General features: G+C 38.7%; 1 protein-coding gene across 1 annotated transcript in view; it reads left to right on the top strand.

Moving 5' to 3' along the window:
• LOC306868042 (excitatory amino acid transporter 2-like) overlaps positions 1-19,823 on the top strand; it is a gene marked incomplete at its 3' end in the record, with an annotated part of 78,231 nt that overhangs the window by 29,609 nt on the left and 28,799 nt on the right. The window contains exons 2-3 of the mRNA XM_079414029.1: positions 14,784-14,923; positions 15,810-15,962. Of these exons, the coding sequence (XP_079270155.1) occupies positions 14,794-14,923; positions 15,810-15,962 (283 nt within the window). The 5' untranslated portion in view covers positions 14,784-14,793. The remainder of the gene's footprint in view (positions 1-14,783; positions 14,924-15,809; positions 15,963-19,823) is intronic.

Genomic DNA, 19,823 nt, shown 5'->3' with positions numbered 1-19,823 from the left:
GGCTAAACGCCAAGCTCGGACCCCTCTCCCCAGACAGGGGGAGTACCCCAGGCTCAGGAATCTTTACCGAGCTCGGAGCCCTCTCCGTGGACAGCACGCCAAATACGCATAACCTTTACTCAGTTTATTATATGTAAGTGTGAACTTGTGAAATACTTATTAATCTATTTTAAAATAAGCCTACATGTCAAAATGTATGTGAAATGTTAGGATCTTTCTTCAACGATCAACTAATCGTTGACTTTCTTCAAGATCCCAACTAATGCAAACACTGACCACCAAAATGGTGACAAACAAATTTATATTTTCTTCTTTGGTGATTCTGCTTGTTGACATCAGGTGTCTTCAATAATGGTCAATCATCACTCAATTAATCACCTAATTATCTCATTAACTTTAACACTGCTTCAGTGTTTATATGAGTCCAGTGAGTCCACACTCAGTGTTAAATTAATACTGGGGATTTTGTGGCGTATTTAATGTTAACATGATTTTTGCAGCTTCTCATACATAACGTGGTGTAGTCATGAGGTGCTAGTTCAAATTTAAAAATTGCCTCTAAAAAAAGTTTTATCTGCAGATATTCTGTGCATTTTGTGCATACAGAGATCTGACTGCTAAGCAGTGGTTGTGTTTTTCAGCAATAGTGTGCACCCTTAATTTACAGAGAAAAGAAGGTCAGGGAAAAAACTGTAGATGGAAAAATCTCCATACAAGATCTTTGCACATTTTTCTTCTTTCTACTTTATTCAAGTTTTATTTAAGGTATCTAATATTTTGATACTTAATTTCCATTATCTAAATGTTTTTAAAGCTGCAGTCCGTGACTTTTTTTTGGTTAAAAATGGACCAAAATGAATATTTGAGAAAGTACATAGCAGCCAGTGTTCAAAACTATCGCCTTACTTTAGTCCGATTCACAACGGTTAGCTTATAATAATGTTTTCTAATTTGAGTGGTACGGGTAGGTTTTTGCTGGAGATTCGAGCATGGCACTGCGTCATTACATCACGTCTCTAAACATAAAGAAGTTGTCCCGGCTAGTAGGTTAGCTCATGTGAGGATCCTGTAGGTGGAGGATCGTTTGTAGCCTTTTCTCACAGCAGCTAGAATAATTAAATGTATCATTTTGATGGCGGATTGTAATCCAGAAAGGATTATGTGTTTATGAAACACCTGAATAAAATTAAATTATATTCCAGTTAAATGTGCTTCTGATTACAGATAGCCTGGGATTACACAAGATTTGTATTTTAAAGAAAACCAGTTCGAAGGGAGTATAATTTCCTTTTTGGGATAAAAGAAATTCTTAATATGACATTTGAATGGTATGACAATTAGATTAGCCTACTCAAATCAGTATTTCATGTTCATGTAGGCTATTTATTTATTTGGTGAGTATAGGCATGTAATGTATAATGTGCTATCAGTTGGATATTATCTCAAAATAAACTCCTTCAAGGTGATGCAAGACCTTATGACCCTGTATTTTATGAGAATGATTGACTGATTGTACATGATCTTTACTCATGTTTATGTGATGCAAAGATCCTGTCATCTTCTAGACCAACACTTTAGCCAGAGGAGAAGAAATGTGATTAAAGTGTACCTGAAATAAAATAGCAGTATTCCACATATCATACTCTGCTAATGGTGGCTCTGATTATGAGTGTAATTTAACACACATGAAATAAAAAAAACATAGGCTAAGTTGCGTAGGCTCACATCACATTTTAAACAATGTGCTAAAATGCTGGTAAAGCAAAATGTTTACAAACATTATAAAAACCATAGATATATATACGTGTACATATCTAAACACAGTTATTAGTTTCCTTCTCTCCACAACAAATCCTCTAAAGTCTATAAAAACGTCAATTCAAGAACAAATTAATTTAAGGCGAAACTAATGCCTACCTCTCTCATTCAGCACAAATCCAAATGTTTCCATATTCGCCACGTATCTGGATGCTAAAATATTATGTAATAGGCTAGGCTTTTTACTTCACTCACATCCTTCACATCGGCTATGCACGGTTGCAGCACATGAGGCGGTGGTCACGCTGAACCTACAGCGGAGCAGTGTAACTTTTTATTTTTCTTTAACTGTATTTTATTTTGATATTGAACAGGTCGCAAAATAGCTATGTTGTGTCTGTGTGCACGTGAGGCTCTGCTGTGCATGATACAGCCACAACAATGCTGGTTGGGTATACAGCTTTTGCAAAACAAATAAAACTGTAAAATAAAAGCATTTGCAAAATAAAGAAAAGTACTTTCTGCTGTCTTGTTTTCCTTTTCATGAACTTTAGATCGTGTCACAATGAACCGAAACTCAGCACATTTTTTTCTTTCGTTTTGTTAATCTGTCAATGATTTAAGTGAAATACATTTAGTTTATATGCCAATATATGCTATTCCTTTTATCTAAGCTTCTAGTTTTATTCTGATTTGACCTGGCCTGCGCTGCAGGTGCGTGTGATCTGAATCCACACACTATCCTCTAATGCACTGCCATTGCAACTAAGCTTACCTATGAGCTTACAGCTGTGTGCTGGCATTTCACTTGTTGGATGCATCAGCATCACATTTGCATAGGCTGTACTACTTGAATTCATGATTGGTTGACAGAAAATTACACAGATCAAATGGAATGATAAAATAAAGTTATTAACAGGTTAATGGCCATTTCAAATTTTCGATTCTGTCCGGAACTGTAAAATTAGATTTTGTTTCTGGTTCTGTACCTGTCAAAATTTAATTCGTTTCTGGTTTTCGTTTTCATTCCTTGAACCGGTTCAGAGCCCTGTTTGAAACATTTATTTGTGTGCACTATTATATTGTGCGTTAAAATAATGTTTATTGTACAGATGTCTAATATCTAAATGCACACAAATGAGGGAATTGTCTCTGCTAGCACTCCACAGTATGGCACAAGTCATCTCATAAACATTACATTGAAAATATCCTGGAATATGAAAAGCTTTGTGGAATCTGACAAAACCCACAAACAAATGTACAAGAATTACAAGAGAAGAAAATTAAGCATTCAAAGAGTCAAAGAAAATAAGTGAGAAAGAGAAAGACAAAGCATGAGAATAAGAGAAAGTGAGGGAGGCCTGGAATGGCCCTTGGCCCCTGCGGTGCCTCTCTGTGCGCTCACTATAGATGAATGGGAGCTGGGTGACCCTTCATCCAGAATCATTTGTGAACACATCATTACAGCTCACATTGGAAACCTGTGCACAGCCCAGAATTCCCTAATCACTTGCTCATTACAGCCAGAACGAGCTTCACTGCACAATGACAGTGCACCCATGCCCATGGGTCGCTCATGGATTTACATTTTACCTCATGGCTCCCACAAATCCTGCAATATGATGCAGATGGCTGCTTCTGAATAGCAGTACAGAAATTCAATTAAATTCAATTCAATTTTATTTGTCACATACACAATTATACAGAGTATAACCAGCAGTGAAATGTAGGTATTGAGGAAGAAATACAGCATAACATGAGGAAGGGGGAGAGAAAAAAATAACCCCCAGACTGTGCTCCTTTGGGAGTACAGTGTGAGAACAGGAAAAACACCCCAGCAACAAAAGCACATAATCAATATAACATAGACACACGACTTTGCAACAGGGGAGGTAATCCAGCTCCGGCAAGCAGCCATCCGGTCCTGCAACCATTCTCGGCGCTGGTCACAGACCCGCTTGTCAGACTGGCGGTACAAAGCGGTGAAGGCGAGGGATCGAGGGAGGAGAGGTGAATGCATATCTGTATATATGTGCATATGTGTGTGTGTGTATGTATGTAAGAGTTCGTGTATTTGTAGGCCTGGAGAGCCGCCACGCTGGCATTCAAATCAAGTTGTCTCAGTCCGCAGAATGTGATAGTGACACAGCAAGTTGCCATGGAGACAGCCTTGATCAGGACCCAGACAGAGTCAACAATCAGCAGGTGTCTGTGGAAGGGGGGGGAGGAACGCAAGAGCGTCTCACTGCAGTGCTCTTCCCGGGGTTGTTTTTTCCCAACAGCGGCCTTGGCCGAGGCCAGTGCTGGTGTAGGGGAACCGAAAGAAGATAAGATTGCAATTGTTTGGTCTTGGGGCGAGTAGCCGCATTCTAATTTTCACGGCTACTCTCTTTGTCCATTCTGGTCTCCAAATGCATCAATTTTCCTTTGCAAAGCCGTGAGCTTCTCTGTGATGGTATCCATATTGCGGTTAATAGTCTCAGTGCGGACCACTCTGCCCACTGCTTCAATCATGACGGGCAGCCTTGTGAGGCTTTTGACAGCTGTTCCCGTTTCCTGAATTCTTCGATAACCCAGGGCAAAGCCTAATCCAATCAGCAGAAGACCTGTTATCATGGTTCTGAATAGAATAGGTAGATATCTTCAATGTCCTCCACGGAAAGAGCCGCCAGACACACGACCCGCCACCTTTCGCATGCGTCCATCGTGTAGCCAGCTGCGAACGTTCCGGCAGGGCAGTCAGGTTCCCCGAATCCAAGCTTCTCGTCGAGAAGATGGTGTCAATTGCGTTGAGAGACCAGTTGATCAAATCCATGATTTTTCAGTTTGGAGAGAAATGCAGAGAGAGTCTCTCAAGTATTAGACAATAGACGAGACGAGACGGGGGAAGGTAAGGGGAGGAGAGGGAGGAAAAATGCGTCCGCCTTCGTTGAGAGCCAAATGAGAAGAGCAGAAGAGAAGAGAAATGACAATAAATTGGTTATTTATTTATTGTATGTGGAGAACAGTATACATTGGTAGGTGACTTGGAACATTTCTCAGAAGTTAAGGAACCAGGGGTTCTCAACTCTGCTCTGCACATTTTGTGTGTCATCCTTATTTAACGCTCCTGATTCAGATCATTAGCTCATTAGGAATTGGAAGGAGCTGGATGGATGTTCTGAGTGATGTTCCACAGTCTGACCTGTGTTGCAGCCTGGAATTAAACTGCTGGGTTCGTCTGGCCAGAGGAGAACTGGTCCCCCGATTGGGCCTGGTTTCCCCCAAGGTTTTTTCTCCATTTCTGTTACCGACAGAGTTTTGGTTCCTCTGGCTTGCTTAGTTGGGGACCCTTCATTTCTGGCAGTATTGTTTGTGCTTGATTGCACAGACGCTATTTGAAGAGAACTGAACTGAGCTGGATGATGACATCACTGAATCAATGATGAACTAAACAAAACGAGCTGAAAAGAATGCATGTCACACCTCTGTTCATCAATTTACAATGGCTACCAATAGCCACTTGCGTAAAATTCAAGGCATTAATGTTTGCCTACAAAACCACCGCTGCATCTCTTTACCAAAATTCACTATTTCAGACTTATGTGCCTCTAGAAGCTTGCGTTCCGCAAGTGAATGGTAATATAAAAAAAAAAAACATGACTCTCTAAGACTAGCTCTATCTATTCTGTGGCTTCTTCTATCTAGTTTTTATACTTTTTAACTTATTAAAAAAACCACCTTACTACGTGTAATGTGTTGAATAACTGGGATTTCTCACACCATATATTGTTGCTCTTTTGTTGGTTTTGATTGCGTCTATTGTCCTCATTTGTAAGTCGTATTCTTAAATGATTAAATGTAAATATCAGTGTAAATGAACTGACTTTAACTGAAACGTTGACTGTTTACTATTGTCCTCTTTTATGAGCTGCCGTACAGAAGAATTGAATTTTGTTTGCATTTTTGACACCCTAGTTTCCACTAGTTTTTTTTCAACTGCTTGTACACATTTTTAAAATGTTGCCTCTTTGAATTGCACACACAAAATGCCTCACATCTCTTGCAAAATGAAGCACTGCGTTCAAAATATCACTAACACATCTAAAAAGCAAACATTTGCAAACACCGTAATATTAATTTCTGTTAGATTTTTGTGTGTTACATAGAGAATTCTGTGTTGTGTTTTGCAAAACGTATTTTATGAAATTGAAACTGAGTCAAAGGCTGAGAATTTGCGTATGGTTTTGGAGATATGGTGTGGGGTCCTGGTGTTTCATTGTCAGCTTTCAGAAATTGTGTGACAAGTAAAAAGTGAAAATTTAAAGTGAAGTGACGTGTGGCCAAGTAAATAAAGGTGACTTGACTTGTGACAGGTTCTGAGTGTCTTCAAACTGAGTGTGTCAGATAAGAAAGACAAGAGAAAATGTGCAGAGCAGTACTATATTATTTTTCTTATTTTATTGATTTTTTTTACAATTTAATTTGCATGCAGTAATAATTAAAATTGAAATACTTAAAATCACTTATGTATTCTGAAATGTTATCAGTTCTGCTGTATATGCAAATTTAAGACGATGAGTAGGCTAAGGCAAAAAGTAAGGGATAATGTGAAGGGATTTATTCTGCAATTACAACCGGCTGGATGTACATTATCCTATTTATTACACGGCTGATTGCTACATAAGTAAACTAAGCTGAAATATGAACACAGACCAGTCGGAAATGAGAGAGAGCTGTGTAATAATCAGGAATATTCTTGTGATTGTTACATGCTCGGTCATGCTTACTTCCCCCCCCTATGTTTCCTACTTTATTAGTCAGTATGCTTTGAATTGAATTGCATCGTTTGTGTGATTCAGTCCTTAAAATGTAAATGCTTTATTGTCCTTACTATTAGTTTTGACCTGATGGGAATGTACGTGTGTGTCCTTGTGTGTGTCCTCCAGCAAGGATTTGACCTCTGTCTAGACATTCACTGTTGCCCCGAGTCTTGACCCTGGATTGTGTGAGTGTGTGTGTGAGAGTACGCTATGAGCTTATGTCACCGCTGTCGTGACTTTAACCCATACTGGTCAGTTAGGAAACTATGATGATGCTTGTACTATTTTCTGCTAACTTAACCACAATGTATTATGAAAAGAAAATCTGGATTGTGATTAATTTTGTATGATCAGATCTGAGAGCTGTGTGTGTGTGTGTGGGTGGGTTTGGTTCAAGAAGGGCCAAAAGGTTGTAATAGCTGTCAGAGAGAGAGACACAGGAAGAAAGAGAGTCAGAGAGAGAATCTTCTCATTCTGGAAGGTAGCATAAAATTGGGATAATCGCCATCAATTGTGCCTCACAGTGGGCTGCCATTCCTGAAAGAGTGATTCATCCCAATAGAGAGCAGATTGAGAGGAGAATGGCTCTTCGCCCCTCTGCGGGTCCATCCGCTGCTCTCCCACGGTGGGCATATGCATGACATCAGTGGGCTGAATGGGGCTGGCATCCTCTCCATGCCAGATTAAAGCCAAGTCTTTGCCTGGGGGAGTGAGAGGGGGCACTGCCACTTTTTTGGGGAAGGACAAAAGCCCTCAGATGGGTAGCCGGGAAACTTCACATGGTCCTGGCCAAGAGAGAGAGAGAGAAAAGAGTGAATACCTTTCACTGGCCTCTTTTGGCATGGCATTGAGTCACATCAGACACACACACACACACACACACACACACACACACAAACACACACCCACACACTTTGTTAAATGTGAGCCTAAATCATCACAATTCAAGTCAAGTCAAGTCACCTTTATTTATATAGCGCTTTTAACAATGTAAATTGTGTCAAAACAACTGCACAATATCAAAAAAGGAAAACAGTGTGTCAATAATGTAAAATGAAAAGATAAAAAAAAATAGATTTTCAGTTAAAGGCATTTCATTATTGAATTCAGTTAGGTCATCATCATTCGGTGGATGTCATCATCCAGCTCAGTTCAGTTTAAATAGTGTCTTTGCAATCAAGTCGACGATATTGCTGGAAATGAAGTGTCCCCAACTAAGCAAGCCAGAGGCGACAGCGGCAAGGAACCAAAACTCCATCGGTAACAGAATGGAGAAAAAAACCTTAGGAGAAACCAGGCTCAGTCGGGGGGCCAGTTCTCCTCTGGCCAAACGAACCAGCAGTTCAATTCCAACTGCAGCAAAGTCAGATTGTAAGGGCTCAACTGGTTCCAGTGGTCTTTCCCGATGGCTGTCTAAGTGGCGGGGTCCTCACTGGGGATCTGTTTCTGGCGCTCATCTCGGTGTCCTGGTCTTCGCTGACGTTCAGGGCTGTAGAGGTCGTCTCTGGGTGCTGATCCACCATCTGATCTGGATACGGACTGGATCTGGTGACTGCAGTGACCATCTGGGCTGAATACGGACCGGATCGGGTGGCTACGGTGACTGGGGATATGTCCCCGGGTCTCATCCAGGTGTCCGGCCTCTGCCGACGATCAGGGCCACATACATCATCTCCCGGCGCCGAGCCACCATCTGATCCGGACACGGACTGAGAAACAGAATAGAAACAGACAAATATTAGCGTAGATGCCATTCTTCTTATGATGTAACGAGTACATCATGTGTTATGGGGAGTGTTCCTGGTTCCGGTTGATCTAATTAATACAGCCTAACAATCCTTTAACGGATTTGAATAATAGAAGTGTATTAGTGTGTTATGTGTAAGTCAGGTTAAAGAAATGTTTCTTTAATCTAGATTTAAACTGACAGAGTGTGTCTGCCTCCCGAATAGCGATGGGTATCGTTAAGGTTTTAACGGTATTACTACTCTTACCAATACTGCTTATCGATCCGGTACTTTAACGGTATTCTTATCGGTACTTTTTGTTTTACTTTGTTTCTTTGTTCATATTCTTACAGTATCTTATCTTATGTATATAAAACACAAAAATGCCTGCACTTCATCAATTTGTAAATGCACCAGTGTGCAGGTATTTTTAGTATTTTATATACATAAGATAAGATACTGTAAGAATATGAACAAAGAAACAAAGTAAAACAAACTGACAAATACAATAAAACAAACACACAAACGAAATGAAATAAACAGTGCTTTCATTTTTCTATGAAGGTCTACTAATATTAATGTTCAGGTAAGTAATAGTTACAAAAGTAATCAAATGTAAATGAGCACTGCATAGTTTTCACTGTATGTACTGATAGATTCATGCTTATTAAAGCTATAACGTTGTTCAGATTAAGAGCTGTGGGGGATTTTCTCTTTGCATTTTGTTCTTTGATTAACATTGATAGCTCAAGCTCCAGTCTGACACTTTAAGACAATATACTGACACGCATCGGATTTTCTCCCAACTGTTCTCGTCCAATTAAAACATAAAAGTGAAGACTCTCATAACCGGCCATTTTGACACATTGTGTGTGTATTTTTTGGCATATTTTTGTGTTATTTCGACGCGCCCGAAGCTCAAAGTGTACTTTGCTTGTCCATTTTGGAGCACGCCGCCGCGCAGGCACACGCGCGCACACACATTTCAGCCTGAACAGCATCACTTGTGCACATTGTACTTTCAACGTTTTACTATCAAATATGTCCTGCAATGTAGCAACAGTAAAGACGGCATTTTATAACAATCACTGATTGAGCTGATTCAGATGTTAAGTTTTGGTTCGGAGGAACGAATCCGCGCCGCTATGAAGGGAAGGGAGTTGTGCTAGAAGAAATGCGGCTATAATCCTTGGAAGCCAAAATCGAAAAAAAAAATACTTAGCTAAATATAACAGCCACAGGCCTAAAGTGTGAGCAGATGTTTGAATAGTTGGTTCTCTCTTCTTTCATAATCAAACAGGACTTTCATGTTGCGTGTGCTGAAGCTCCTCCGCGTGAGCGCGATCTGGCTTCTGAATTGCGCATAGCAAAAATGCATCATAGACAAATGTTTGAATATTATTGCACATAAAAACAGCTGGCAACATTATATATATACAAATGCTAGAAACATGGCTTTCAAATGAAAGATTGCAATCAAACAGCACACCTAGGTTCCTAAGTGATGAAGAAGAATCGACAGAGCAGCCATCAAGTGTTAGATAGTGTTCTAGGTTATTAAATGTGGGGTTTTTAGGTCTGATAATTAACACCTCTGTTTTTTCAGAATTTAGCAGTAAGTTACTCGTCATCCAGTTTTTTATATCGACTATGCATTCCGTTAGTTTCTCAATTTGGTGTGTTTCACTGGGCCGCGAAGAAATTTAGAGCTGAGTATCAGCATAGTATCAGCATAACAGTGAAAACTAACACCATGTCTCCTGATAACATCTCCCAAGGGTAACATGTAAAGCGTGAAAAGTAACGACCCTAGTACTGAGCCTTGAGGTACTCCGTACTGTACTTGTGATCAATATGATACCTCTTCATTCACTGCTACGAACTGATGGCGTTCAGATAAGTACGATTTGAACCATGCTAATGTACTTCCACTAATGCCAAAAAAGTGTTCTAGTCTATTTAAAAGAATGTAGTGGTCGATAGTGTCGAATGCAGTGCTAAGATCCAGTAGAACTAATAAAGAGATACAACCACGATCAGATGATAGAAGCAGGTCATTTGTAACTGTAATGAGAGCAGTCTCAGTACTATGATACGGTCTAAATCCTGACTGGAATTCCTCACAGATACCATTTTTCTGAAAAAAAGGAATATAATTGTGAGGATATTACCTTTTCTAGTATCTTTGACAGAAAAGGAAGATTTGAGATTAATTAACTAAATCTTTGGGGTCAAGTTGTGTTTTTTTAATGAGAGGCTTAATAACGGCCAATTTGAAGGTTTTGGGCACATATCCTAATGACAGTGATGAATTAATAATAGCCAAAAGAGGATTTATTACTTCTGGAAGCAGCTCTTTTAGTAGTTTAGATGGAATAGGGTCTAACATACATGTTGTTGGTTTAGAAGATTTAACAAATTTATACAATTCTTCCTCTCCTATAGTAGAGAATGAGTGGAATTGTTCTTCAGGGGATCTATAAGTGCTCTATCTGATGTGATATTGTTGCTGACGGCTGCATGCTTACAATTTTATCTCTGATAGAATCGATCTTGGAAATAAAGTAGTTCATAAAGTCATTACTGCTGTGCTTTTGCGAAATGCCAACACCTGTTGATGCTTTATTTTTCGTTAATTTAGTGACTGTAATGAATAAATACCGGGGGTTATGTTTGTTTTCTTCTAGAAGAGACAAAACGTAATCAGATCTAGCAGTTTTTAATGCTTTTCTGTAGGATAGGGTATTTTCCATCATACCCATCTAGGATGGCTTTCATTTTTGGGTGACTATCCCTTTAAGTGTTGTCAGCAGGGACACCTGCTTCTAGAAAGCTGCGATGGTCTCAGACGTTTGGGTGGAGGTTGGCAGCTCATTCCTCCAGAGAGGAACAGAGAGAGGGTTTTGACTGGGAGCCAGTGGAGTGAGATCAGGAGGACTGTGACGTGGATCTGACTGGTCATGTTGTGGTCAACTGATGGCTTTGCAGCCATTAACAAGGGGCTCTGTCTTCACAAGCTTGAGCTGCAGTTGTCTGAAAGCAGGCAGAGACACAAGCTGAGATGGTGGGATCATCAGGTTAAAATGACACGTGTAAGCTGTGTTATGTGTCATTATTATTGTGCTCAAATGAAGAAAAAAAGATGCATGCAGTGATTTAAACTCACCTGGGCTACTATGTATGAAAGAAAATGTAAGACGAAGCTGGGAAGAATAACATGTTAAAAAAAAATCTTGTCCAGTCTAACACATGAACTCCGCTAGTGTTAGATGCTCAAGCAATTTGTGTGCTCTTTCTCCTCAGCTTCACAAAGAAAAGGAGTGCATCAGAGTGAGGACGGTCCTCATCTGCCTAATGGGCTGGCGTGTAGAATTAGTCTCGAAGAATAAGTCACACAGGTCTAATAGAAGTATAATTACTTGCCATGCTTATATTTGTAATAAATTGATACATTCTGTTAAATAAGCATTTCAGTTTTGATGATATTTTTTATTATATATATTGTCCCTGTAATAGAAAAGGGCCTTGAACACTGAACTTGGTAAAAGTGGTGTTAATGTGATATTTGGATGACAAATTTTCACTTAGACATCAAAAATAAAACTTTGGGATCTCCATCTGTGTTGCTTGATTCTGATGAGACTCTGAGATCTTCCCATAGGGAAACCAGGATTGTCTCATTAAGACAAGCATGTGTGCCCATGCTGCCAGCTCCTTTAAATACGCATCCAATTAAAAATGTGTAATTACATAAGATCACACATGATCAGCCAACGTGAACACCAGAGTGTCGTGTCTGTTAGAAGAAGCAGTGCTAATGCATTTGTAAGGTCTACATCTTCATTTGTCATGTTTGTACCAATTTTGGGACCTGTGCAATTATGAGTTTGTTTATTTATTTCAAAGTGTATTTGCTTAGATGTCAATATGTGGATTAAACAGGTTTTTTGGAGATATGTGGAGCTCATTTGAAACTCTGCTGATATCTGACAAAAACTCTGGATGATCACAGACAAAACTCACTTGATTTTTGATTTGAGAACCCCTTTGAACCCTACTTTTTTTTTACTGCAAACAAACAAACAAACAAAAAAAGGCCTACACTCTGAAATAAGACAAAGTGGAGCTGTCATATTTAGGCCTGATTTTTGATGCTGTCTTCTTACTTGTATCTTGTTACTAAAAAGTATCCTTTGATGTTGTACATCGCTTGACTTGCTTTTTCTGATAACACTAAATCCTAGGGGTGGGCGTATCAATCCTAATATCGATAGTATCGATACCAACGTTGGTATTGGTATCGGATCGATACTAGCCTGATAAGATTGATACTCTAGGTTTTTTTTTCTCCTATACACCTAATACATTGCTTAATACATTCAACAAAGTGTTGGCATGTCTATAGGTGTATATTCCGCTCTTTTCACATTTCATAGCATTGCTGCTATGCTGTGTTTGGCTGTCATTACATCACGTGACTCAGCAGCTCCAAGCACAAGCAGATACTTTTGGCTACAGATCGAACGGTAGAACTCCAAGCTACAAAAGAAATGAAAAGGGGAGGAAGGAAATCCTTCACATAGTGCATATTGTATATAACTGTATACCAAAATTGTCCTTTACCTTTTTATGCAGTATCACTGTAAGCTGTATACTGAGTTTGGCCTTTTAATATTATTTCTTAATGCATTAAGCCACTTTAAATGTTTTCATTATAATGGTTTTCTATGGGAGTTTAACGTAATTTAGCATGTTTGCATATATTCTGGGCTCAGCTGTTTGCCACATATTATATTTTATTAACAAACTGTATACTGAATTTAGTCTTTATTTATTTATTTGTTCTTTATCACTGTCTTCCTCCATTGCACCATATTAAATGTTTTTATATTGCAATGAGAGAAAATGAAATTCAGCGTGTTGCATTCATGTTCTGGGTTCATTTGCTTACCTGTACATACATAGTAGGCCTATATATTTTCATAAACTATACTGAATTTGGCTTTTTCATATCAGTTTTTTATTGAGATAACAAACAAATATTACAGTATGTATAAAACAGAAAATACAGTACGTACATAACATACGAAAATCCTTTCGATAATAAACGAGTTATGGCTTAACAGTTCTTTTTCATTCAATAAGCCACTTACATTAAACTTTTCGCTATACTGGTTTTCTATGGGAGGAAAATGTATAATGTGAAAACTTTGAGCATTGCTTTTGTATTCTGGGCACATCTGCTTACTTGTATATCTAGTTTGCAACATTAATAAGGTGTATACTGAGTTTTGTCTTTTAATATTATGTTCTTAATTTATTAAGCCATGTTAATTATTTTTATAACTCTTTTTATGAGAGGAAAATACTTAACATGAAACTGTGCATTGCTTTCAGGTTTTGGGCTGCTCTGCCTGCAAAGTCCGTTTAGAAAGGCAAATAATATCCACATACCTTTAAGGTGAATATAATATTAGTCATATCAGCATTAGTATTGTTAATTTTTTTAATTGTTGTTGGTCATTGAAATGTATGTTTTTTTTTTAAATGACAAGTATCGGCATCGGCGATACTAGCCCTGTATTTACTCGGTATCGGATCGATACCAAAATTTGCCTACTAAATACTCTTGAGAAGCTATGTTGTAGTCTCCTTATGAGCGAACACATGATGCCATTGTTTCAGCTTTTTCTGTCTTCAGTGCACAGTTTTCTCAGCCTGTTGTTCTATGACATGAAGTGGAATAAATCCCCTTTTGTGTGCCGTCGATGGCTTTTAGAAAGTCTCTTTGTATGCGTTTTATCATCTTTGATGATTTGCGAGGATTAAAGCCCTGCTTTGCTTCTTCATCAGTGTGGATGTCCTCGCAGCATTGATTCTCCTGTCTGTCCACATGGCAGTCGTCAGAGAACGTGTCAGATTGGGTTATTTAAACTGTAAATCATGGTTACATCATTCCGTTTCAAGTGAACCCCGGTGATGTTCAAAGGGGTAACTCATACAGCGATATCTCTTCAGGAAACCCCTTTTCCAGGACGGGAAATCCATTCTCTTCTGGAAAGGGCAGCAGAGGAGGTTCCCCTCATTAGAGAGAGTGTTTTACATTTTCTTGTGCCCAGAAACGATGACAGTATGCATACTATTGTGGATCTTAGATATTTGAACTTAAGCTGTTGATAAAATATCTTTTCAGAAAGCTAATGGCAGCAGAATTATATTATGTTGCAAATACATAAGGGGGAACAGTTTGTGATGATAAACATGAAGGATGCAGATTTCTCAGGGTGACTTCTACCACTTTTGCATCCTTCAGTTCTGGCTGACCCTAGACTCTCACACCTTTATGAAATGAATGCATCCACATTTTGAACCTGTGGATGCCTCGAATGATTGGTTGCTGCTAGCACACGCTGAGAGCATTGAAACCGTGTCACACTGATCACATGTTCATGCCATGGATCGACTTATTTACTCTTCTGGCTGTTTCTCTCTGCAGTTCTGGAAACATGCCGAAGCACGTAGAGGTAAGGATGCACGAAAGCCACCTGGAGCCCATCGAGGCAAGGCCAAGCTCCAAATGTGGAACAATATGCCAGAAGATGCGCAAGAACCTGCTGCTCACGCTGACTGTGATGGGTGAGTGTAATTCAGCAATCCACAGTGAGGAAAGGGAACAGCAGACAGAGAAAAGAAGACAGCACACATAGCATGGTCTGATGCCGAAAATCAGAGGTATCTGGACAGTAAAGGCTCAGAAGAGAGCAGGTGACAGTACATTTTAGTATTTATATTCTGTACTATTTTAACTTCAAATGAAGCATGATAAATTGTGGGAAATGAATATTTCTGAAGCTCTGTTGGATACAGGGCGAAAACAGAGGAAGTTATTTTTATATTGCATTGTTGCAGTAATTGAATAGGTGAATATATTCCTCTGGAGCCTTTGGAAGATGTGGATAGCAGATAATATCTCCTTGAAGAGATCCTGAGTGGGCGAGTGTGATGCGTGTGTGATTCTGTGTGTTCCAGGATGTAAAAAACAAGCTTATTTTTAGGATTATCAAGGCAGAAAGTGCAGTGCCTCAGCAGGGGTGCATCAGTACTGTAGAGATTGTTAGGTACAGTAGGTGGTGGCACAATATCTGAAAATGTCCCGTATGACTGTCTGGACCTGCATTCCCTGACTCAATAAGACACTTTTTTTTGTTTTCCATGACCCAGACAACATCAAATGGGTGGTATGATTTATTTGTTTGGAATCACATTATATATATACTACATTGCCTATACTATATTGGGTTACATATATATATACATACATACATATATTTATACATATTCATATATACATATTTTATATATATATACACTGTATACACACACACACACGTATACATATATACACATACATGTATACATATACATATACATATATATAGTGGTAGGCTATACATGTATATATATATATATATATGCTCGGGAATATTTTCCAACAGAAGGAACGCTTTTTTCCCCATCATAGGTGTGATTTTGGGAGCTGTTGCTGGTATGCTGCTGCGTGTGGCTTCTCCAATCGATGACAACATTGTCATGGTAATTGCCTTCCCTGGAGATATTCTAATGAGGATGCTAAAAATGCTCATCCTTCCCTTAATCATCTCCAGCTTAATCACAGGTAACACAAACTTCATCTTTTAATAAGCTGCCAACAATAAGATTGGAAATGTTAAATACATTGGTGAAACCACGAACAACTAATTCTGCCGATAAGTCATGCCTGTGTGTGTTATATTATACAGTGAAAGAGAAAGCCAGGTCATCCTTAAACCTTAGGCCTTTTCAAAACCTGCTCATACCTTTTATTTAATTAAGCCAATATCTACTGATATAGCGTGATGTGAGAAGAATTGTGTTCCATCTTTTTAAGATTGTCTTCTCACAGATTCTGTTTGCTGTTGCTTCTGCTTTATAGTTCTTTACCAGTGTTGGGGAAAGTTACTTTTAAAAGTAATGCATTACAATATTGCGTTACTCCCTAAAAAATAACTAATTATGTTACTTTTTATGGAAAGTAATGCGTTGTTACTTTTGCGTTACTTTCACGTTACTTTTTAAATATGAGCAGGGCTTGATTGTTTTCACACCAAAAGGTGTAATGAATAAACCTCAGGCTGAAGGAAAAGTAAATTCACATCAGAAGAAGGTTCAACACTCTTCAGCAATAAAAAAACAATGAAGCACAATTGTTAGTTTATCTAAAGTCATTTTTGCTTATTAGTATGGTTGAACTGGATCATTAAAGGTCAGCAGCATTAGTTAATAAAACGGGATTATGCATTTGTGTTGTTTAACATATTTAATTATTGCAGGTTTGTGTCATATTCTGAGTTTGCATTTCATAGTTTTAACTCATTTTGATGAATACTAAATCTGTTTTTTGAGAGTGAGATGAATTAATGCACATTCACATAGTCTAGAACTACAGTAGCAACATGTTCACACAACGCCTTTGTACTTCCGATTTCTCCCAACATGGGGACAGGAGAACTGTCAGGCAATAAATGGGAAAAAAGGAAAAAGTAACTCAGATATTTCCTTGTAAATTGAAAAGTAATGCGTTACTTTACTAGTTACTTGAAAAAAAGTAATTCGGCTCCTTGAATTTGTGGCAGTCTAATTCTGTGTTTTCATTTTGAAACGCTTCATAGGTGACATGATCAAACGGACACACGTCCAATATAGGGCACAACCAATGGCCTTTCTTGACACAAAATCTAATCACTGATCACTTCTCTAAGTATTAAATTAAATGAATGCACAGAAATTAATGCAGAATAAGACATCCATATGTGCTTTATAAGTACTAATAAACAGCTGATATGTTAGTAATATGCATGCTAATAAGCAACTAGTTAATAGTGAGAACTGGTCCCTAAAGTATACTCGTATTTCAATGATTACATTTATTGTGGACATATTCAGGATATAGTTGACATCTATATAATAAGTGAAGTGACGTGTGGCCAAGTATGTTGACCCATAATCGGAATTTGTGCTCTGCATTTAACCCATTCAAGTGTACACACACAGTCGTGAACACACACCCGGAGCAGTGGGCAGCCATATTGCTGCAGCGCCTGAGGAGCAGTTGGGAGTTCGGTACCTTGCTCAAGGGTCTCACCTCAGTTGTGGTATTGAAGGTGGAAGAGAGCGCTGGTTATTCACTCCCCCCACCGACAATTCCTGCCAGACCTGTGACTCGACTCCACAACCTTCGGGTTACAAGCATAGGCGGAGTTTCACATTTTTGCCTGGGGGGGCACCTACCGGTAGACCATGAGCTCTGATTTTTAATTTTTTACACACCATATATACCATATTTTTATTATTTTTTTGCACACTGCATATACCATATTTTCTACATTTTCAATTATTTATAGCCTATATATTTTCTTCTTCATTTAAAGGAGTACTGCGTAAGTTCTGAAATTTCTAACAGTTACTGACACCAGTGGCCGTTAGAGGAACTGCAGCCAGTCTCATGCTCGTTCTCGGTGCGCACTAAATGAGGCTTTTTTGTTTGTTTTTTGTTTTAAGCTAACGATGAGCTTTTGTGGGTGTCTGGGTTGTGCTGGAGGCTGGTCGCTTCTTTCCGTCCACAGAGTCCATTTCAAACACTACCGCTAGCGATTGCCGCTGTAGACAAGAACGCGCATGACGTCACATTTTGTGAATTTTCACGCCAATTTGGACCCGACTCCTCCAGACACAACTGAGCCTACAGGCTGATAGAGGCAACCGTGGTGGACAGTCAAGGTGTCATTCTTCCTATTACATTATGGTTGGCTCATAAATGGACAAATGAAAACTCTTATCTTAAAGATTTTTTTAAGTAAAAACCTACACATAGCCCCTTTAAAATACATTTACAACAACGACTGGTTGGCTATACAAAGAGTGGAATAAAAACTTATGTCTTACCTAATGTAGAAGAATCCGCCTCTTTTGAGAAGTGTCAAAGTTAGAGACCTCCACGATTTTTATTGTGGGTTTATTAAAAAAACGACGAATATACATTTTGTTCATTTAACGTTAGCGTATCTTTGCAGAAAGCGGGAAGAGAACGAGAAGAGAGTCCACTCACGCGATACTTTGAGATTCGCGAGTTGTGAGAGTAGGTTTTTTTTTTTTTTTTTTACATTAATTACAAATAATTTAGCCTTAACATACTCATTAAAATAAGATAATGCAAATAAAATGAGACAATCTGAAAATATTTTTGTATTCATAGATCTGACAAAATCGATTGGCTCTGATCTGGGGGGGCAGTGCCCCCCCCGGCCCCCCCAAACTCCGCCTATGGTTACAAGTCCGACTCTAAATATTAGGCCACAACTGCTCCGATAAATTAATAAATGCACAAAATCCCAGATTTACCAAAGTTTTGTTTATAAAATCCAGGCAAACTTGAAGGCACCCACAAGAGCTGATTTGCTAATCATCTACGTTTTCTAGTCTATTGAGGATGGTCTTTCATGCACAAAATAGCTCACCCAGCATTTTTCTGAGGGTTTTCCCTAATTAATTAATATTAATTATAAAATTATCGAAAATTTTAATGATTTGGGGCTTTCTTCCATTCATGCTCAAAATATAGGGCAGTGCAAAAATGTTTTACTATGCTGTAAATCCATTTAGAAAATGAAAATTGGGAGAACAAATGAATACAGTTAAAAGCTGGGAATCAAATAGATATCCAGCAGACAATACACATATCTCTGTGATGCTGACTGGGTGATTTAAAACAATAATATTTGATATTCACACAAAAGAAGAATTTTTTTTTTGCTTGTGTGTCATATCTTTATATACAGTCAGGTCCATATAAATTCGGACACAGGCACAATTTTTATTATTTTAGCTGCTGACCAAAACATATTCAAGTTACTGTTATATAATAAATGTGGGCTTAAAGTGCACACTCTGAGCTTTAATTTGAGGGTACTCTCATCTAGGAAAGGAATTACAGCTCTTTAATACAGCTCCCCCCCCCCCCTTTTTTTTCAAGGGACCATAAGTAATTGGACAGTTCACTCAAAAGCTGTTTCATGGACAGATGTGGGCTATTCTTTCATTATTTCTACATGAATTAAGCAGGTAAAATGTCTGAAGTTGATTCTAAGTGTGTCATTTGCATTTGGAAGCTGTTGCTCTGAACCCACATCATGTGATCAAAGGATCTCTCCATACAAGTGAAACAGACGATTGTTAGGCTTCAAAAACAAAAATCCATCAGAGAGCTAGCAGGAACATTAGGAACAGTTTGGTTCATTCTGAGAAAACAAGAATGCACTGGTGAGCTCAGTAACATGGGACGTGGGATATCTGGACGTCCACAGGGGACAATAATGGTGATGATCGGCGAATCCTCTCCATGGTGAAGAAACACCCTTTCACAACACCCAGCCAAGAGAAGAACATACTCAAGGAGGCAGACATGTCTACAATCAAGAGAATACTTCACCAGAGCAAATAC

This window comes from Barbus barbus (assembly GCF_936440315.1).
Source record: "Barbus barbus genome assembly, chromosome: 50".
NCBI classification, from domain to species: domain Eukaryota; kingdom Metazoa; phylum Chordata; class Actinopteri; order Cypriniformes; family Cyprinidae; genus Barbus; species Barbus barbus.
The sequence above is the reverse complement of the archived record's forward strand: the minus strand, read 5'-3'. Positions and strand labels throughout refer to the sequence as shown.